A 23,346-nucleotide genomic window follows, 5' to 3' on the forward strand; every position below is an offset into this window, starting at 1 on the left:
GCTTCGTCCCCTGGACCCACTGCTTCATAAAGTGGCGCCCCCCGTAACCACAATTCCTGGATCCGCCCCTGATAATTAAACCAATACTTACCTATGGGTCATACATATGGGGTGCCCTATCACCATCAATTCAAGATAAAGATAGAGATCTATTGGGCATTTAAAAACTGGGAGACTGAAATCTACATATGAAATGTTGCAATTCTATTATTGGAACAGGAAAAAAAGTGTTATCAGAGCTGGGTAGACAACCAATCTTTTAATCTCATTATTATCGGTGGAAGGAACGGCAGATCTACATTGTTGTGTATTTGTAGTTGTTTTAGAATCTGCGCATGGGAAAATGAGATTTTTTTTTTTTGTTGGTTTCATTACGCCACTGGTTTTCTCTATTTAAGTCCCTGGATATACATGTTCTAATAATACTTGTAAGTTTAAGATTTTTTGAGGGGCACCTGCTAATTTTGAAATAATTTATTTAAAGTTTTGCTGCATTTTGAACCAAACACATCGATTATTTCCAATGTTGAAACTTAAACTGGCATATAAACGTTGAGATTAAACATTCGATTTGAAAAAAAAAAAAAATATAACATGATTTTTATAATCTTTTTCTTTTTTAAATAAAATGATATGTTAACACTATTGATCGACATTAAAATTATTGATGTTACTTGATAAAAATAGAGAATTTAAATTGTATTCTGAAAAAGCATAAGGACACAATTAACTGAATGAATTTTGAAAATTTTAAGGGGGGTTGGGCATGCGCAGGATTCTCTTCAGGGCATTGCTAGCAACATATCTCAATTCTTAAAAACTTTATAAAATAAAAACAAACATTATCTAAAGTCAAAACTGGAAACCATCCTAAAATATGAAAATTGCGGAATTAAGAAACAAAAAAGTATTTCAAGTTTATCAAAAAGTGAAAAATTTATGATGATTATGGAAAAAGAAGATCATTCATTACTAATCAAGCATAGTAGATTTTTACTTAACACTTTAAAAATAAGAAATAACGCCCCTGATGTATAACAATAATGTAATTTGATTTGGGGGGTGGGGGTGGGTATGGATACATTTAATATGTTACATGTATGTTGTTATACATATATAAGAATGTAAAATGTAAAATAAATTTCATTTGCACCTATAAATAATTATTATAATTAATCCAAAACCTTTTCCCCCCTATCATATAGCCTATAGGCCTACCTACATGACATGATTGTATGCATTTGAACGATAATTTATTGTCCTTTTCCCCTTATGTTTTTTTTTATGACATTAAGGGCCCCAGGATTTATTTGATAAATCTCATCTTAAATTATGTGAATTTTTATCGTTCATGATTTGATTTTGATTTTTCAGAGATAAAAAAGTTCAATAACGCATGGAGTTTTAGCCGTTTCTTTGTGTTATTAGGCCGTCTGGTATTTCAAACGTCTGAACGACCAAGATATTAAAAATGGCTGCGGTAAGTACACATGCGACTTTCTGTTTCAATTTTACTTTGTAAATTATCAGTTAATTTACACCTTTGTGGTGAAGCGATTTTTCGGATAAGTATTTATTTATCGTCTAAGTACCTGCGACTGTTGGATATATTATTTTTGAGAGTGATACTGATAATTCATTGCGATCATGTCATGTTTAGAACGAGCAATCTGTCTTTTCTGTATTTGTTAGTAATCTTGTGTAGTTTGTACATGAACTCTTCATTTAATAGAAATTAATTTAAAGTGAAATTTAACTCAGAATGATCTACGGTAGTTGTGGTGTTGCATTGTATCGACCTGTCGATAAATTTATTTGTCACAATGAATATTTATTTATTCACCAATCAAGGGCCCTCAGGGGGCATTTACAAATTAACAATTAAACATTATAACTACATGATACAATTTACACATGTGCACCATATACACGTTAAGGGTTTCTACATTGACATAGGTATTGAATTCTCATCACAATACTGATTGGAAATGTACTAAGTGCACATGTGACAAACTCCTGTGATCAGCTGGTGATTTGATTGGAAGAGTTCAAATTTATCAACTATTTATCAGTGGTTTCCCGGTAGAGTTTCTGTGTTTAGATATCTTACATGTGTTCAAGGTGAGCTGATATTGACAGAATCCCTCATTAGTACGAGTGTGAGATAGGGAAATTCCGCAGTCTAGGACGAGAATTTGTCGAGTCCAAGGCAGCGAATCTTGTTCTAGAGGTAGAATTTTCCCTATCCCACATAAGTAGATAATGAAGGGCTATTTTTCTCAGGAGCCTTGAGAAAATTCACAATTATCAAAATCCTTATTTGAACTTTAATACAAAAACTAATTAGACAAGACAGGCAGATACACGTAAATGGTGTACACTTATTGTGTATAAACTGCAAAACTAAAGGTTGTCCACCAGAAAGCTATATCAAATTCAAATTAAAAAAAAAAAAATTGCCTGAGTATTGCTAGCCACCTCACGATACGATACATATATCACGAAACAGTAGTCAATAATTGAATACACTGATAATCTCTACATATTGTTGTGTTTTTTTATCTCCACAGTATTAGAATTTATAGAATAAACATCTCAACATCAGTTTACCATCCCAACATTTGATTTTACCTCCTTTTCCGCTATTTTTAAATGTTAACATTTGTTAGGTCATAAGTAGATTTTTTAATTAAGTCAATAGAAATCAACTCGTACCCTATCGCAATATATACCTGACAATACGATACGCGTATCGTTACACCTCTACAAAATAATTTACTTCACTGTATAACGTAAATCGTAGAAAATATTAATATATGACGTCATAATCAATGATGTTGCAGCAGTGTGAGACAGAAAAATCTCACATGGGTAATTTCAATCTCACACTGGTGATTATGTGAGAAAGCTTTAAGTCTTTAATCATGTTAATAGGCAAGACATAATGGGTGGCACTCATATCTGTATATAGTTTAATAGGCATTTAATCATCTGTGAATTTGATGTTACAAGAAGGTCATAATTTGCAGTGGATATGTGTACTGGTTAATTCAAATTGTTTTGCTTTGGACTAAAATGATGCCCTGTCATTTGATGAAATGCTTCGTGTGATTGTCGTCTAGATTTCTTATATTGGACGGCGAGTAGCAAAATTACCTCACTTCCTATGGACTTTTTAAAACAACCTGAAAAATTTCTGTAGGCAGTCGGTAACAAACTAATAAGTATTATTAGTGGGTGAGTCCTCTAGGAGTCCTTTAATCTTTATGGACCCAGAGAACAAGTAATTCATTGATCCCTTGAAGGGCATCCAGAGTAATACTGGCAGAATAGATGTCATATCAGAATAATTATATGTGTAATAGTCACAGGAAGTACTGTTATAAGTAGCTGTTCTGCTAGAGTAATAGTTATTACTAGAAGTACTGGAGCGTCTGAATCACACACAGAGCTCGGAAACTAAATTCACTGTAGCTGGTCGGTTAGATTTCTTAAGATGAGGGTCCCATTACTATCGATCTGATTGATAAGAGGAGCAGCACTCAAAAGCTTATTATTCATTACCCAGGCCTGAGCTGCGAATGGAGGACAGTGTTGTCCACATCGCAAAAGCTTTGAAAGGCTTTAATAAATAATCTTTTCCTGATGAACAACTAGGTTACAGTTAGAGATATAATTAGCTATTAATCAACCTTTCGTAGTAATTACAAGCTTAATAACTGTGTTACAATACTTGTATGCATTTTTTGAAAATTTTGTAGAAAAAGCCAGCAAAGCACGGAGGGAAAAAGAAAGGTTACAAAGCTAGTACAGTCAAGTTATCAAACAAAAGGACCTCCAAACTAGCCAAGCAGGGAAAACTAAAGCCAAAGAGAAGGAGGAAAGGACTGGGGGATCTAAACCAGCAGAATGAGGGGAGGATCAAGGATCAAGTAAATGGGAGGGGCGATGGGGAAGCGTCGGAGGAGAGTGATTTAGGGGAAGAGGATCTGGAGTACTATGGCACACCCGGAAGCATGCCAGGCTTTATAAGTGCTGCCAAGTCTGGGTATGTATTGTTCAGGAGGAACATTTCTTTTATGATTTTATTTATTCATTACTGTTTTGTTTTTTTAATTCAGGCTCTGTTTTCTCAATTTTTTTTATGCCCCCATAATCAGAGATTTGAGGGCATATAGCTAAAAGTATATACGGCATATGGCTAAAAGTAGGTCAAACAGTTTTCTGGACTTTTTTCATTACAGATTTGCCTTGAAATTTAGTCACAAGTTTCCTGTTGGAGGAATACACGTTCAGTTTGCATTTCAGCTAGATTAAAGCTTTACTTTACTTTAGGGGTAAAAGTAGGTTAAGCACTTTCAGGCAGTGCTCCCACTGGACCAAAATTCCCTTTCGCCACTTTTTCGGGGTGCGGCGCAGCGCAAATAATCTCATGCTTTACAATTATTTCCATCATATTATTTTATTCATTACACTGATTTTAGCATTTTGAATCAGTTATAGTACTTAATCATATCCACCTACCATACCTAAACACTTCTTTCTGAATTATTAAGAAGTTGATTTGTTTTTTGATAAATTCTATTATGGAAATCAAAAATCAGATAATAAATCATATAAATATAAACTTCATGATGCTACACCCTTCAGTGAAAACATTGTGTAATTTGCCCGAAATACAGATGTCACAAAACATCAAGCCCAATTTAGAGTCGTATCTCAACCATTCCCTATCAAATTTCCGTTTTGGTATGGAAGATTTTGCAATTTGGACAGAATAAGATGTTTGAGCAGGTGGGGTTGACTGTAAAGCCAAACAATGATATTTTTTTAATTCTAGACTGACTTGGGTCAGAAGCTACGAGTTTAGTGTCAAAATAGAATGGGGAGCATAGTCTTATGAGATTAACATTTTTATACTGTTGCGCACCGAACTTCAAAGAATTTTTTTTATTAAAATTGCTATGTCCATATCAATGGTGACCGACCGCATTGTTTATGAAATATCGAACTAAAATCAAACCCATCAAAATTAAAATCTTGTAATCAACGAGCTTGGCCGCAAAAACAAACAATTGATGTATATACATTATACACAATAATACGGCCAATTTAATTACCGGTTGGGTCTGCGGTTAAGAATTGACATTAATGTGAAGATGATAACACGATAATGAATAAGACTTCAAATGTTAAACAATTGACCACAGCAGGGTACACAGCTGTCCGATGTACTTTATTACATAATCACCGACTTTTTTGCAACCATACATTACTTGAGACTATTATCTGGCCATCGTGACCAGCTCTGTGTGCACTGGAGCGACGCGAGATTTCCGGTCGCACGCGTTGACTGAATAAACAAATTTTGACTGCATAAACAAACAGGCGATAATGTGTCACTGACAAAGGAAAACACAAGACAGATTTTAAAATACAATTTACTACAAAATGGGATTTTCGCCACTTTAATTTTTTTTTCGCCATTTTTGAAAAAAAATCGCCATTGGCGAAAATGGCAAAACCCAGCTCGAGCACTGAGCACTTTGCCAGATTTTTTCATTATGGATACAGATAATGCCCTGAAATTTTGTCACAACCTCCCTCTCAGAGAAATACATAATCAGTTCACATTTCAACTTGATAGGTGCACTGATCTATTTTAGAACTAAAAGTAGGTCAAAAAGTTTTAGATTATGACCTACTTGAAGGCTTTACTGTTGAGAATGTGTGTGATATCAATTGAATTCAGAGTGCACCATGTTGAATTTCACTGTCCGACGGGCATATATTGTACCGTTTGCAGTATTCTTGTTCACATGTGTATTCCTTTTGACAAGACCTTTCAATAGGTACCAAATCTCATGACCTTGGAGTTTAAACTACTTTTGAAAAACTTTAACCTTGACCTTTATCAACTTTGTCAATCATTCACATAAACAAAAATACAGATGTAGGTACAAGACATATTGAAGAGGAAATTCCAAAGTTATCATTCTGGTAGCGATGTATGGTGGACACTGTTTTAAGTTTAGGTACACATGACATGTATATGATTTGTAGTTTTAACATGCAGTCTTCGACGTTAACCGGTGGCCCGATGCCCAAGGCCAGTAAAATCTTGATCGGGCTTCTAAAAATATTTAACCCAGGAGTCCGGAGGGCCTGTAAATGTTTTATTATATGTTTTGTATATATTACAAATATAGTGTGAGATTGACTCAGACTTTGTCATGACTTACAGGTAGCAATGAAATTTCGCATCGAAAAATGATCAACCATCCTGCCTTTTATGAAGTATAGGGAGGCACAGGCACTGGAAGTTAATGTAAATATATAGTATGTGCATATATAAAAAAATACATGCACATACTATATATTTACATTAACTTCCAATGTCCGTGTTGGGATTCCTATGGGGTTTCGGGTTAGAATAGGTCCTCAGTACCCCTTTGCTTGTCGTAAGAGGCGACTAATAGGGGCGGTCCTTCGGAGGAGACGGCAAAAACCGAGGTCCCGTGTCACAGCAGGTGTGGCAAAATAAAGATCCCTTCCTGCTCGATGGCCATAAGCGCCGAGCATAGGCCTAAATTATGTTGCCCTTCACCGGCAGTGGTGACGTCTCCATATGAGTGAAATATTTTCAAGAGGGACGTAAAATAATATTCAACCTGTGTAGAGAGGAGGCTCGTCAGTGAAATTCCAAACCTCACATGCGTATTTCGCAATCATAACCATCAGATCCAAATAATTAAAAAAAAACCCAGTAGTACAAGGAAAAAAAGAGATCGAAAAGTTAAGCCCCACTGGACCGAGGGTGGACCTTTGCTGAGATTTAATTTGGGAGAAAACAATGTTTTGTACGTGGTGTATACAAAACACAGTAGAACATGAGCTTCTGATGTCAAAATAAAATAAGATATAATAATGTCAGTTGTTCTTTAACTATGGTCATCTGGATATGTATTTTCCTACAATATGCTTGTACCTTGCAAATGACAAGTGGTCAAATTAGAAAAAACATTTTGGGCCATTAAAATATTGTTCGGGCTTGCAAAATTATTATACTGGGAGGCCCGAAGGACCTGTGCTTCACAAAGTTTTTCGTGAAGACTGAACATGTATAATTGTCATAGTTTTATGTGTATAATTGTCATCGTTTTGTGTGTATAATTGTCATCGTTTTGTGTGTACAATTGTCATAGTTTTGTGTGTATAATTGTCATAGTATTGTGTGTATAATTGTCATAGTTTTGTGTGTGTAATTGACATTGTTCCATGTGAATGATTGACATAGTTTCATGTGAATGATTGACATAGTTTTGTGTGAATGATTGACATAGTTTTGTGTGTATAATTGTCATCGTTTTGTGTGTATAATTGACATCGTTTTGTGTGTATAATTGTCATAGTTTTGTGTGTATAATTGTCATAGTTTTGTGTGTATAATTGTCATAGTTTTGTGTGAATGATTGACATAGTTTCATGTGAATGATTGACATAGTTTCATGTGAATGATTGACATAGTTTTGTGTGTATAATTGACATAGTTTTGTGTGAATGATTGACATTGTTCCATGTGAATGATTGACATAGTTTTATGTGAATGATTGACATAGTTTTATGTGAATGATTGACATAGTTTTATGTGTATAATTGTCATCGTTTCATGTGAATGATTGACATCGTTTTGTGTGTATAATTGACATCGTTTTGTGTGTATAATTGACATCGTTTCATGTGAATGATTGACATAGTTTTGTGTGAATGATTGTCATCATTTCATGTGAATGATTGACATAGTTTTATGTGAATGATTGACATAGTTTCATGTGAATGAATTGATTGACATAGTTTTATGTGTATAATTGTCATAGTTTTGTGTGTATAATTGACATAGTTTCATGTGAATGATTGACATCGTTTCATGTGAATGATTGACATAGTTTTATGTGAATGATTGACATTGTTTCATGTGAATGATTGACATAGTTTCATGTGAATGATTGACATAGTTTCATGTGAATGAATTGATTGACATAGTTTTGTGTGTATGGTGGTTGACATTGTTTTGTTCCCATAGATCACTGTCAAAAGAACCTGTAAACAGTGGCAAGAAAAGGAAGAAGATCGAGGAAGAGGAAGTGGAGACGTACGAACGAAGACCACGGAAACTGTTCGCTAACGATGACAACGTTAAGTCACTGCTACCCATTAAAACAAAGACAGGGGTCATTCCACAAATGACCCACATCAAGCAAGATGGTACGTGTAGCTTCATCTGCGAGTAATGCAGTCTGATCGAGCAGGAGGGTAGGTGTAGCTTAGTCTGGGAGTAATGCAGTCTGATCGAGCAGGATGGTACGTGTAGCTTAATCTGGGAGTAATGCAGTCTGATCAAGCAGGAGGGTAGGTGCAGCTTAGTCTGGGAGTAATGCAGTCTGATCGAGCAGGAGGGTAGGTGCAGCTTAGTCTGCGAGTAATGTAATCTGATCGAGCAGGAGGGTAGGTGCAGCTTAATCTGGGAGTAATGTAGTCTGATTGAGCGGGAGGGTAGGTGCAGCTTAATCTGGGAGTAATGCAGTCTGATCAAGCAGGAGGATAGGTGCAGCTTAGTCTGGGAGTAATGCAGTCTGATCGAGCAGGAGGGTAGGTGCAGCTTAGTCTGGGAGTAATGCAGTCTGATCAAGCATGAGGGTAGGTGCAGCCTAGTCTGGGAGTAATGCAGTCTGATCGAGCAGGAGGGTAGGTGCAGCTTAATCTGGGAGTAATGCAGTCTGATTGTTATGTCATGATTAGTCTGTCTGTGTTTCAGTATTTACTACCACATGACATTAATGGCAACTCCCAAAGGCCCATGACCTTAATGAATAACTCCCAAAGGCCCATGACCTTAATGAATAACTCCCAAAGGCCCATGACCTTAATGAATAACTCCCAAAGACACATGGCCTTAATGAATAACTCCCATAGACACATGACCTTAATGAATAACTCCCATAGACACATGACCTTAATGAATAACTCCCATAGAAACATGATCTTAATGAATAACACCCATAGACACATGATCTTAATGAATAACACCCATAGACACATGACCTTAATGAATAACTCCCATATACACATGACCTTAATGAATAACTCCCATATACACATGACCTTAATGAATAACTCCCATAGAAACATGATCTTAATGAATAACACCCATAGACACATGATCTTAATGAATAACACCCATAGACACATGATCTTAATGAATAACACCCATAGACACATGACCTTAATGAATAACTCCCATATACACATGACCTTAATGAATAACTCCCATAGAAACATGATCTTAATGAATAACACCCATAGACACATGACCTTAATGAATAACTCCCAAAGACACATGACCTTAATGAATAACTCCCAAAGACCCATGACATTAATGAATATTTCCCAAAGACATAAATAACTCAAAGGCCCATAACCCTATTTAAAATCATAACCTTTATAGCCAGAAGACCTGATATGACATAGAATTGACACTTTATGATATCATGACATTTTCTTGCATGCAGTTTTTGATGAAAATATTCACTGTGATTTGTCTGATTGCAGTCCAGTTTTATCTTTGTTTAAAATCACATATATAGATGAACCCGAAGTGAAAGAGGAGGAGACTGAACAGCCAGAAACAAATATTCCTGATGAAAAAGAAGAGTTACCTGTCCTGACAAATGTAGAATTGTACGCCAACAGACGACAGAAACTATGGCTCCGCAAGTCCAGAATGGCAGCCCTCGCCAGCTCCCTGATAGAAAATCCGGAGGAAAATGTAAGTGGCAAGATTTAGGCCTGTTGTAATTTGTAAACACATTGTATGTAGATATAGTATGCATACATACAGTACAGTGTGTGTAAATACAATATGCATACATACAGTGTGTGTAAATACAATATGCATACATACAGTGTGTGTAAATACAATATGCATACATACAGTGTGTGTAAATACAATATGCATACATACAGTGTGTGTAAATACAATATGCATACATACAGTGTGTGTAAATACAATATGCATACATACAGTGTGTGTAAATACAATATGCATACATACAGTGTGTGTAAATACAATATGCATACATACAGTGTGTGTAAATACAATATGCATACATACAGTGTGTGTAAATACAATATGCATACAGTACAGTGTGTGTAAATACAATATGCATACATACAGTGTGTGTAAATACAATATGCATACATACAGTGTGTGTAAATACAATATGCATACATACAGTGTGTGTAAATACAATATGCATACATACAGTGTGTGTAAATACAATATGCATACATACAGTGTGGGTAGGTATACAGTAGTCTTATTAAACGGAAATAACATTTGTGATAACTGTGATTATCTGTTTCCTGTGAAATGTCTTCATTTTTTTCTCTGGTTGGGGTATATAATCGATTTTATTGTATCAATGAATTTGTCGTACCTTAATTTTTATACCCCCCGAACGAAGTTCTGGGGGGTATATAGGAATCACTCTGTCTGTCCGTCCGTCCGTCTGTCTGTCTGTGCAGATTCGTGTCCGGGCCATAACTTCTTTGTTCTTTGACTTAGGCATACCATATTTGGCACACAGGTGGATCACCATGAGACGATGTGTCGAGTACCTTCATGACCTCTATATGACCTTGAACCTTGACCTCAAGGTCAAAATTAAAGGGTTTTTTTTACAATGGATTCGTGTCCAGGCCATAACTTCATTGTTCTTTGACCATACCATATTTGACACATGAGTGTATCAGCATGAGACGATGTGTCATGTACCTTCATGACCTCCATATGACCTTGACCTCAAGGTCAAAACTAAAGGTTTTTACAATGGATTCGTGTCAGGGCCAGACTTCTTTGTTCTTTGACATAGGCATACCATATTTGACACGTGAGTGTATCACCATGAGACGATGTGTCGGGTACCTTCATGACCTCTATATGACCTTGAACTTTGACCTCAAGGTCAAAATTGATTATAGGGTTTTGACATAGTCATACCATAAGACATGGGTGTATCACCATGATACTATGTGTCATGTACATTCATGACTTCTTTATGACCTTGACCTTTGATCTCATGGTCAAAATTATAGGTTTATACCATGAATTTGTGTTCAGACTATATCCTCCATTTTCTTCTACAAAGGCATACCATATTTTTACACTCAGGAAAGAGGTAATTTATACCTATTAACAACACCCTTTGGGAGATTGGGGTTAGTGGGGGGTATTCTTAGTGAACATTGCTCACAGTACCTCTTGTTCATGATAGTCTTATAGAACAGCAAGTCATTTTAATGAGTTTTTTTATTTCAGATTAAAAAATTGAAGGAGTTGAGGTCGTATCTGACAGAGAGTGATCCTGACGTATTTCTGACAGTACGTAAGCTCGCCATGGTGTCATTGATGGAGGTCTTCAAAGACATTATACCAGGCTACAGGATTCGACTGCCGACTGAGGCAGAGAAAGCGCAAAAGGTAGGAGTTCGTTAATCGTTAATTAATGAATAACATACCAAGCAACAGGATTCATCTGCTGACTGAGGCAGAGAAAGCAAAAGGTAGGAGTTCGTTATTTAATGAATAACATTATACCAGGCTACAGGATTCGACTGCTGACTAAGGCAGAGAAAGCGAAAAAGGTAGGAGTTCGTTATTTCATGAATAATTAGTTACTGTAGAAGTTTATTGATTATGAAATAGGAGACAATTTTCAAGTGTTTTGTTTCGCAAATGATTTTGATAAAGATGGAGAGTTTCAGAATTAAAAAAACATGTAATTAGTCAGATTAGGAGAGAAAGACGATAAAATGTGTCATTTCAGATCCTGACGACTTACGAACATTGTATTGCGTGTTAATTGTCATCATATTTCATTAATTTTTACAGCTGAAGAAAGAAACGAAGACGATACGTGATTTCGAGGAGACGTTTTTGTTGAATTACAAAAAATATTTAGAGTTTTTGGAATTAACTTGTAAAGGTATGCTACTTTTCAATATGTGGTATCAAATATTTTTGTGTGTTTGAATATTAAGTCATTCTAATATTTTGAATGTTTTGGGTTTTTTTTTTTAGGTATGGATAAATTTTTGTATCTTTAAGTATAAATTCAGCGAGAGACTGAGGAGGAATCTATAAATAGAATAAAATGTTGATTCAGCGCATGCAATGTATAGAGCCTGTATTTAGTCAGACCATTTAGATCTGGTACATGTATTTAGTCAGACCATTTAGATCTGGTACATGTATTTAGTCAGACCATTTAGATCTGGTATATGTATTTAGTCAGACTAGCTAGATCTGGTACATGTATTTAGTCAGACTGGCTAGATCTGGTACATGTATTTAGTCAGACCGGCTAGATCTGGTACATGTATTTAGTCAGACCGGCTAGATCTGGAACATGTATTTGGTGATTTTCTTGATATCTGACAATAATTTTAAAATACCTATGTATGTTTCACAGGAAAACTTGTCGAAGACAAAGAAACGAAATATGCAAAGGGTGGCATGGATCTGAAGCTCCCGCCTTTGGCCTCACAGGTGAGAAAACTCCGAAGTTTTATCCTATAAAATAAGCAATTGTGGAGTACTTCGGAATCATTGTTCGTGAGGGATTGATGTTCGTGGGTTTCGTGGCTCACTCTTACCCATGGATTTATATGTCCTCGAACATTATTTTAAAGCAAGTAGAGTTTAACTAATCTCTTTTACTGACATCGTATCAGTTACCCACAGAATTACGTCTCCATGAACCAGCAAAATTTTGCTTACCCATGAACATTCACACCCCCCCCCCCCCATGAATTGAAATGATTCCACGGTATTGACCATGTTGATCTGTAATTGGAGAAGTCAAAGAAAATTCTAATTACAGGTTAAATAATTTGTTCTAATGAAATTTGATTTTGTGGTATTGTTTGATTTGTCAATGTTATATTGTAATACAGTAACTGTTTAAATTTTCTCTACGAAGTCCATAAATCAATAACATGAATGAATTTGTTCCTTGATTCATTCACAAGTTCAGAGAATAATAGTGCTTATTAATGGATACGATGTGTTTAATTTGTAGAAGTTTTTGTTGTTTTAGTTTAGATTTTCAACTAATGTTTTAATTTTTCTCTGATTTGTGGGATTTACGAGTGGCACCTTTTCCTGACAGTGATGTCACTTAGAGACCCACAAACAGGATTTCTATCAGAGTACACATAACAGTGTACACATAACAGAGTACACATAACAGTGTACACATAACAGTGTACACATAACAGTGTACACATAACAGAGTACACATAACAGTGTACACATAACAGTGTACACATAACAGTGTACACATAACAGAGTACACATAACAGTGTACACATAACAGAGTACACATAACAGAGTACACATAACAGAGTACACATAACAGTGTACACATAACAGAGTACACATAACAGTGTACACATAACAGAGTACACATAACAGAGTACACATAACAGTGTACACATAACAGAGTACACATAACAGAGTACACATAACAGTGTACACATAACAGAGTACACATAACAGTGTACACATAACAGAGTACACATAACAGTGTACACATAACAGTGTACACATAACAGTGTACACATAACAGAGTACACATAACAGAGTACACATAACAGTGTACACATAACAGTGTACACATAACAGTGTACACATAACAGAGTACACATAACAGAGTACACATAACAGAGTACACATAACAGTGTACACATAACAGTGTACACATAACAGTGTACACATAACAGTGTACACATAACAGTGTACACATAACAGTGTACACATAACAGAGTACACATCGGCTTTTCACGATTAAAAGTTGGCAATAATGAAAGAACAGTAATGGTATTCATGGGCTCTGTCAGTACTGGCCTTGTGTCTATAAATAGTATACCATTACTGTGCTTTCATTATTGACAACTTTTATCAGGTGTGAATGTCACAGGTCCTCGGAGATGACCTTAAAAACGGATGTCCCGTGTCGCAGTAGGTGTGGCACGCTAAAGAACCCTCACTGCTCAAAAGCCGTTAGCGCCAAGCAAGGGCCTAAATTTGAAGCCCTTCACCGGTCTTGGTGACGTCTCCATATGAGTGAAAAATTCTCGAGAGAGACGTTAAGCAAGCTACAATCAATCAATCAGTACTGGCCTTGAGGTGTCTGTTTTAACAGTAATCTTACATTATTTACACGCTCTGTTGGGCTGGATGTGATTTGTCTATGTTAACAATAATCTTATACTATTCACAAGCTCTGTCAGGATGGCCGTGATTTTTCTGTCAACAGTGCTCTTATATTATATATCGTATATACTCGCCTATAAGTTGGATTTTTTGGAGTTAAATTTTGATTCAAAACTCTTTGTCCGACTTATTTGAGTGGCCTAAGAAGATTAGTATTTTTCTGGATGGCGTAATGTATAGCCTAGAATTTTTTAAACACAAAAACATGGACGAAATAAACAAAATAGTAACTGTTTAATTTGTTGAGAATTAAAAGTGAAATATCGATGTCATATCCCAAAATATCATTGGAACACAGATAAATACATAAGAGTATTGATATGAGATTGATTTTTTGGGAAAAAATATCAAATGTTGGTGCATTTCTCAAAATATTATTTGAAACACAGGTAAAAACATTAAAGCATTGATTTGAAATTGTCAACTGATTCTTGAAAAATAAGTTAGACCGACTTATAAATGGATCAATGGCAATTCCCTCCAAAATAACCTAAAACCATACAACCGACTTATAGGCGAACCGACTTATAGGCGAGTATATACGGTACATGATTTGTCCGGATGGCTGCGATTTGTCTGTGTCAAAAGTAATTGTTTACTACATGTGATTTACATGCTCTGTCGGGTCTAGCCGCAATATGTCTGTGTTAACACTAATCCACAATATGTCTGTGTTAACACTAATCCGCAATATGTCTGTGTTAACACTAATCCGCAATATGTCTGTGTTAACACTAATCCGCAATATGTCTGTGTTAACACTAATCCGCAATATGTCTGTGTTAACACTAATCGTACATTATTTACAGGCTCTGTCGGTGTTGGCAGCGAGGTGTCTATGTGAAATCCTGAGGACACACCCCCACTTTAATTACAGAAATAACATCATCAGTGTCCTGGTACCCTACATGAACCGAGGAAACAGGGAGGTCAGTTCAAACGTAGTACCGTGTCAATAATTGACCACAACTGTGATTTTGTAGGTACTCACAAGAAATATATGTGGAGTATTTAAGTTACATGTATACTGTAAATATTTTGTCTTAACATTTTTGCCCTAGAATATGTGTGTTCTTCAATTTAAAGGAAATAGTTTTAGGAGAAATGAAAAAGAATTTCTTCCCATAACTTATTGTAGATGTAGGGATCTATAGTTTGATTTAGTGAAACTCATGAATATGATTCCTAAATATATGTGAATTACTTATTGTCGCATAATTTCACGAGAAGCACCACTCGCAAAATACAATTGCTCACTTTTTATTTTTATATTGCTGAAGTCCATGTATAAACTCTTGATTAACTGTCCATTCACAAATTCATGATCTCATGATTTGACATCTATGAGTCATTTCACGATGTTAAGTACTCGTGTAAAATAAGTAATATATAGTATTGTAAAAACTTGTATATATAGTTTGTTTATCACGATGTTAAGTACTCGTGTAAAATAAGGAATGCAGAGTATTGTAAAACTTGTATATATAGTTTGTTTATCACGATGTTAAGTACTCATGTAAAATAAGTAATATACAGTATTGTAAAAACTTGTATATATAGTTTGTTTATCACGATGTTAAGTACTCGTGTAAAATAAGGAATGCAGAGTATTGTAAAACTTGTATATATAGTTTGTTTATCACGATGTTAAGTACTCGTGTAAAATAAGCAATCCAAAGTATTGTAAAAACTAATTCAAATTATATAGCTTGTTTTATCATGATAGTAAAACTTTGATACTTAGATTTGCTGTCAGTAAAAACTTTGAATAGCTGTTAAACATGCATGTTTTATAGTATAATACCCTGATGTGTTATAATTACATCATATTTGTACCTATAGTTATACCCCCCGCAACAAGTTGTGGGGGGGGGGGGGGGGGGGGGGGGTATACTGGAATCGGGTTGTCCGTCTGTAGACGCAATGGTTTCCGGGCTCTAAAGCATTATCCTTTCCACCTACCGTCACCATATCATACATATGGACTACCCATGGGATGAAGATGTTCCCTATCGATTTTGGGGCAAAAGGTCAAAGGTCATGCGCACTGGACATCGAAGTAGCAATATGGTTTCCGGGCTCTAAAGCGTTATCCTTTCCACCTACCATCACCATATCATACATATGGACTACCCATGGGATGAAGATGTTCCCTATCGATTTTGGGGTCAAAAGGTCAAAGGTCATGCGCACTGGACATCGAATTAGCAATATGGTTTCCGGGCTTTAAAGCGTTATCCTTTCCACCTACAGTCACCATATCATACATGTGGACTACCCACGCGCACTGGACAGCGAAGTAGCAATATGCTTCGGTTTGTCATGCCATTTGATTTTTACACTCAGAAAAGAGGTAGTTTATACCTATTACCAACACCCTTTGGGAGATTGGGATAAGCGGGGGGTATTCTTAGTGAGCATTGCTCACAGTACCTCTTGTTTACTATAACATATAGTTTGCTTAATAAGTTAACTATGAAATGTACAATGTACAATAACTTTGTTTTCTAGAAAGTCTTGAATATTTATGAATAATGTGTACTTTTATCCTGTATTTTCTCTTTTTTTGGTAATTTTAGGTCGGCAGTATTGTATGTAAGGCGGTCCAGGATATTTTCAGGAATGACAAAGCAGGAGAAGTGTCAGCGGAGGTAGGATAGTAATTTAGTTATTTTCTCTTGTGCTACACTGGAAATTGGATAATGTGATGTTTAGATGCTGGACAGTCTTTCTGTGTCGTACATGATAATCTATCGTTCATTTTCAGATTGTTAAGTTAGATGCTGGAAAGTCTTTCTGTGTTGTACATGATAATCTATCGTTCATGTTTCAGATTGTTAAGTTAGATGCTGGACAGTCTTTCTGTGTCGTACATGAGAATCTATCGTTCATTTTCAGATTGTTAAGTCCATCAGTAAAATGATCAAAGTTCGAGAGTTCAAGGTCAGGAAGGAGGTAAGATGCACCGCTGTTTAATCCAAAATGTTCTGAATGATGAAGAAGAATTGGGATTGTACAAACTTCAGTGTTCTGTGTTTGTACAGTGAAACCTGTCTGGTATGCTTCGGAAGAAATTCGGTGTCGGCCTTGACAGGAATGCAGATTAGACAGGAATTCAGATTAGATAGTAATTCAGATTAGACAGGAATTCAGATTAGACAGGAATTCAGATTATACAGTGTAAAGAACAATGAAACAAACAATATAACTGGAAATGAAAATAGGGTCAGAGTTCACAGTGAAACAGATTACATAGGTGTCAGATTAGACAGGCTCAATTGTCAATGTCAGTCTGGGTTTTTTTTTTATTCATAGGCTAAATTCATGCCTGAAGTTTCCCTTTTTGATATGAAATAACAAAACTATCATACAAACCAAATAACAGCCAAGACATGAGCTAAACTTGAGTAGTATTCAACAATCATCTGTAATTTACCTGAAACCCTTATCCAGCCAGTCACGCTTCACTGCACCGTGCCGTTAAAGTACAGGCATTGTGGCCATAAAACTTAGACGAGCTCATGTTTAATCGGAGTCTCACTCTCATAGACGGAACACACCCTGAGAATGTGAGACTGAGAGCAAAAGTAATCTCGTCTGAGTCACGTTTGATTTAGGTAATTGACATCTGAGATTAATGACTCCAGAACCAGGTTTGATTTAGGTAATTGACATCTGAGATTATAGCTGCAGAACTGTAGCTCTCTGAAAAAAAAAATTTTGACGGAACAGAGAGCTACAGTTCCACCCCTAATAAAAACCTTCGATTTACGGCGCACAAAAAGTTGCGCACGGTTGAGGCCTGATATCATTGTATTCTTGTGTTGCTGTCTCATAAATTTAATATCAAAAAATTCTTAACATATTTTCCTACTATAGTTGTGTCCAAACATACCTTCAAATATTCATTAAAGCCCCATACGACCCGTAAACTCCCAGCTTCAAATAATATATATTCATAAAATTCGTTATAAGTTATATGTTCGCTCTTCATTTATTACCAACACGAATAATTTATAGAAATTAAAAAATAAAGTTTTTCTAAAGGTAAAATAAGCTCTTGATTAATGATAATGTTACAAAAGTCCTTAACACTCGTGTGAAAGAGATGGAGACCGGACCAGACTAATGAAAGCCGCATTGCCGTGAGTTTAGCTGTTTGAATAATTATTACTTAAAGGAACTGGATTTAAAATATTTAGCTAAAATATTTGTGGGGATATTAGTTCACATCTAGACGTTATTGTGCAAGTATGGAAATGAACTGGGGTTCGAATTGACCCAGTTACCTAACATGGCTACATCAACACACGAATTCATTTGAAGCTGGGAGTTTACGGGTCGTATGGGGCTTTAATGAATATTTAAAGGTATGTTTGGATACAACTATAGTAGGAAAATATGTTAAGAATTTTTTGATATTAAATTTATGAAACAGCAACACAAGAATACAACGATATCAGGCCTCAACCGAGCGCAGCTTTTTGTGCGCCGTAAATCGAAGGTTTTTATTAGGGGTGGAACTGTAGCTCTCAGTTCCGTCAAAATATTTTTCAGAGAGCTACAGTTCTGCAGCTACTGAGATTAATGACTCCAGAACCAGGTTTGATTTAGGTAATTGACATCTGAGATTAATGACTCTAGAGCCAGGTTTGATTTAGGTAATTGACATCTGAGTTTAATGACTCCCGAGCCAGGTTTGATTTAGGAAATTGACATTGTTATCACGGGTACTACATACTTATAGGATTTGATGATTTGTTTTTCAATACAAGTTGTGAATAGCATTAGACAAGGCTGACATAATAAGGGGTTAACTGTTAGGGGGAAGGGGGGGGGGGCAGCAATATACCAAGGTGGCATTGTATGTAAGCTTCTGTTTTGGACATACATGTAATTATGAAAGTAAAGAATAAAGAATGTAATCCCAGGAATCTTTACAAATATGTTTACCATACAAACCCAGTAAATTTCGAGTTGTTGTTGCAGGTGCTTGACACATTCTTAAGCCTGAAAATTAAAGAGGTCGATTACGACGGAGATTCCATAAAAAAGGACGGAAAATCGAGGAAAGAAATGATGAAGAAGTTGTCCAGGAGAGAAAGAAAAGTGAGAACTTAGAGGCTTTGTTGATTTCTGGTTAATTAGCAGTGACCTTTCACTGAGTGATGAACTTAGATGTTAATTTCTGGTTAATTAGCAGTGACCTTTCACTGAGTGATGAACTTAGAGATGTTAATTTCTGGTTAATTAGCAGTGACCTTTCACTGAGTGATGAACTTAGATGTTAATTTCTGGTTAATTAGCAGTGACCCTTCACTGGGTGATGAAGTTAGATGTTAATTTCTGGTTAATTAGCAGTGACCTTTCACTGAGTGATGAACTTAGATGTTAATTTCTGGTTAATTAGCAGTGACCCTTTACTGGGTGATGAAGTTAGATGTTAATTTCTGGTTAATTAGCAGTGACCCTTCACTGAGTGATGAACTTAGAGATGTTGATTTCTGGTTAATTTGCAGTGACCCTTTACTGGGTGATGAACCTAGATGTTAATTTCTGGTTAATTAGCAGTGACCTTTCACTGGGTGATGACATAACGATGGTTTGATTGAGTGTACAGTCAAAATGTCATGAAAATTGTTAGACATGTTCACAGGAAGTTAGGGGTAACAATGATAAAACCATCATAAATTACTTTGGAAAATCATTACATAATTAATATGTCAACATGTGCTGTAAAATGATTTTCATTTGATATTATGTTACAAGCGAATGAAAATCAAGACATGTCTATTAAAGGTTTAATAGTGTGTTTTGTAAAGTTACCTCCCTTTATATCAGCTGTAAGCCACATGTCAGTTTAAAAACTTTAATTTGCATTAGAAATGTAGGTCATCCTCCACTAAAGAAACTTACAAGTTCATTGATATTTGAATATTGATTCAATTTCAAAATCAAAGTAAATCAGAGAGGACAGAATCTTTATTAAACCTGACAAAATGACAAAGCACCTGATACTGTGTGTAGCAAATGCAGACAGAAACCTCCCAGCACTTTATGAAATATTCATAGTGTGAACTATGTCACAGTGAATGTTATAAAGACCAAAACAATCAGTGCAGTTGATATTCCTGAATTTTTAGTACATTTGGAGTATGCTAGTCAAATGTGCATTAGACCAACATGACCAAGTATACAAATCTCTTAAAAAAAAACAAAAAAAAACTTGTATCATGTCAGTATACGCATACAAATATGTTTTAACAAGATTTTGCACATATTGGTGTACTTTATGATGTATTTTGACGTGTAAACGTTTTGCACATATTGGTGTACATTAAGATGTATTTTGACATTTGGATTTGATTGACATGTCAAGTTCGCCTGTGATGTCATATCAACGGGTGCAGTGAAAATTAATAATGCCACCAATATAGAAAATTATTTGATTCTTATTCAAATTTTGTTATGTGATATTTATGTTGTACAGTACCTGCAACGTTATTCTTAACGTGATAAACGATAGAACACGATACACGCACGATAGGATAGGATACACGCACGATACGATAGGATACACGCACGATACGATATGATACACGGTAAACCTGATAAACGCAAAACACGATAAACGATCTTCACGATAAATGGAAAACCTGATAGAAATGTTGAAAATTTAGAAACAGTTTAGACAGAACGAAATTTTGATACCTACAACATAATTACATTATGTTGATAATAATATTGAAGGATTTCAATATTCATTATATACCTAAAACCTATAATTTCTTTGATCCATGTTTGTACTTTTTAAAAAAAAATTCTATTTATGCTTTTTACGCCATCACAGATAAAATCAGAAAGCTAAACTATATATGGTATTTAATTCACTATTTGATATCTATATGAATCTTCTCAGCCAATGATTCTAAAACTTATATTGTCACCTAATGTTTAATATATAAATTATACAGGGAATTAACTAAATGTAATATAATGTAGTGATATCATGCTTCAGTGTACATAGCTCTCTTATAATTCTAATGTCTATTATCTTGAATATGAAATAAAACCAAGTAATATTTTGTGAGTAACGAGGGGGGGGGGGGGGGGGGGGGGGGGTATTTTGCATCAAGCTCTAAGTTCACCGCTCATTCAACAACTACAATTATTTTCATAACAACCGCTTTAAAAAATCCACTGCACTACACCATATCCTCATATGTTAGATATGTCTACACTATGAGTGATAATTGATAGTCATAAGTAATTGGAACATATTTATTTGTATTAATATTTTGAAAACAAAAAATGAATAAATTATTTTTAAAAAAACATAAACAAAATGCGGCTTGTTTTAAATTTGCATTATTGAAACGCTTAAAAAATTTTGTGTTTAGTATGTAAAAAAATTCAAATAATCATCAAAACCAGCATGAATTTCCAGTGTCTAGACGTGTGACTATTGATACATGTGTACATGTATAAGTTGAAAAAAAACAACCATGAAAGCTTAATCGTGCCCAGTTGAGCAGAATTTTGGGAAATGCAACACCCTTGCACCCTTTTAAAACTTAATCTTCTAAATGTAAAACTTATACGGTACCAATTTTGATGCACCAGATAAATGTGTGAAATACAATGTCCCTGAGAATGTTTGCTGTCAAAACACGGGTGATACACAGATGCGCACAAGTTCAGTAGTTGGTATATAAGTAGAATACAGGTGGGAAAAAATCGGAAGGAAACGAACCATTATTGAATATAAATGTATGTAATAAACAATGTACTTTCCTGATTTTTCCTTTCAAATCGGAACTTCCTATTTCTCTGTTAGTGTTAATTACATATAATTGTTTCTAGACAAGGAAATGTTTATGAACTCCAGATGAAGGAGCTTTCAGATTTACTGTCCTCGGTTTGCTCGGCAAACCACTGCCTACTTTCCAGACTACTTAGAATGAAATTGTGATAAATTTTCACTCTCTCTGGACAGACAAATAGCTCTTCTTCTGCCTTAAAATCAACAGCATTATGTTCTCCTTTAAATACACTGTCTTTCCTCGATTCCTAAAAATAGCTTCTTTAACAAAACGAATAAAGCTTTCGGAAAGTATCGTACTTTTTCATTAGATTTAATATATGATCCCGATAGCTTCCGAAGCTACACGATAAACGAATTTCATGATAAACGGAAAACCTGATACACGCAAAACACGATACACGATAGACCTGATAAATGCAAAACACGATAGAAAACGGAAAACCTGATACAGGATAGGATACACGCACGATACGATAGGATACACGCACGATACGATAGGATGCACACACGATACGATAGGATGCACACACGATACGATAGGATGCACACACGATACGATAGGATGCACACATGATAGAGCATGATGGGAATGTCAAGAATAACGTTGCGGGTACTGTAAGTATTTAAAAAACATTCTCATAGGTTAAAACAAAAGGAAATTGCAATTCCTTGAATCCATTTTCCTATATCTACATGTAATTGTTTCCTGAACTTAGTGTCACATGTATTATGGGGATCATAAACCCTGCTGTGTATTTAGATGATTCAAGAAAGTTGTGTGCAGTTTTGAAATTTTATTGCAGAAAAAGAAAAGGATGGAGCTATTAGAACACGAACTTCTGGAAACAAGAGCCTCAGAGGACAAGAACCGGAAAATTAAAATGGTAAAGTTAGAAGTTTAGAAAGTCAAATCAAGGACAAGAACCGGAAAATTAAAATGGTAAAGTTAAAAGTTTAGAAAGTCAAATCAAGGACAAGAACCGGAAAATTAAAATGGTAAAGTTAAAAGTTTAGAAAGTCAAATCAAGGACAAGAACCGGAAAATTAAAATGGTAAAGTTAGAAGTTTAGAAAGTCAAATCAAACTGGTAAAGTTAGAGATTTAGAACCGGAAAATTAAACTGGTTAAGTTGGAGATTTAGAACCAGAAAATTAAACTGGTTAAGTTAGAGATTTAGAACCGGAAA

At 35.3% G+C, this 23,346-nt stretch overlaps 1 protein-coding gene across 1 annotated transcript in view; it reads left to right on the plus strand.

The window, feature by feature from the left end:
- The first annotated feature begins 224 nt into the window (after window positions 1-224).
- The window catches only part of LOC125658438 (nucleolar complex protein 3 homolog), a 30,760-nt gene continuing 7,638 nt past the window's right edge, over window positions 225-23,346 (plus strand). Inside the window, exons 1-12 of the mRNA XM_048889704.2 lie at window positions 225-1,480; window positions 3,762-4,048; window positions 8,084-8,265; window positions 9,645-9,826; window positions 11,378-11,539; window positions 11,951-12,044; window positions 12,531-12,607; window positions 15,145-15,264; window positions 16,915-16,986; window positions 17,234-17,290; window positions 19,325-19,444; window positions 22,964-23,044. Coding sequence (XP_048745661.2) covers window positions 1,472-1,480; window positions 3,762-4,048; window positions 8,084-8,265; window positions 9,645-9,826; window positions 11,378-11,539; window positions 11,951-12,044; window positions 12,531-12,607; window positions 15,145-15,264; window positions 16,915-16,986; window positions 17,234-17,290; window positions 19,325-19,444; window positions 22,964-23,044 — 1,443 coding nt within the window. The 5' untranslated portion in view covers window positions 225-1,471. The remainder of the gene's footprint in view (window positions 1,481-3,761; window positions 4,049-8,083; window positions 8,266-9,644; window positions 9,827-11,377; window positions 11,540-11,950; window positions 12,045-12,530; window positions 12,608-15,144; window positions 15,265-16,914; window positions 16,987-17,233; window positions 17,291-19,324; window positions 19,445-22,963; window positions 23,045-23,346) is intronic.

The sequence above is a fragment of the Ostrea edulis genome, chromosome 9 (assembly GCF_947568905.1).
Source record: "Ostrea edulis chromosome 9, xbOstEdul1.1, whole genome shotgun sequence".
NCBI lineage: Eukaryota > Metazoa > Mollusca > Bivalvia > Ostreida > Ostreidae > Ostrea > Ostrea edulis.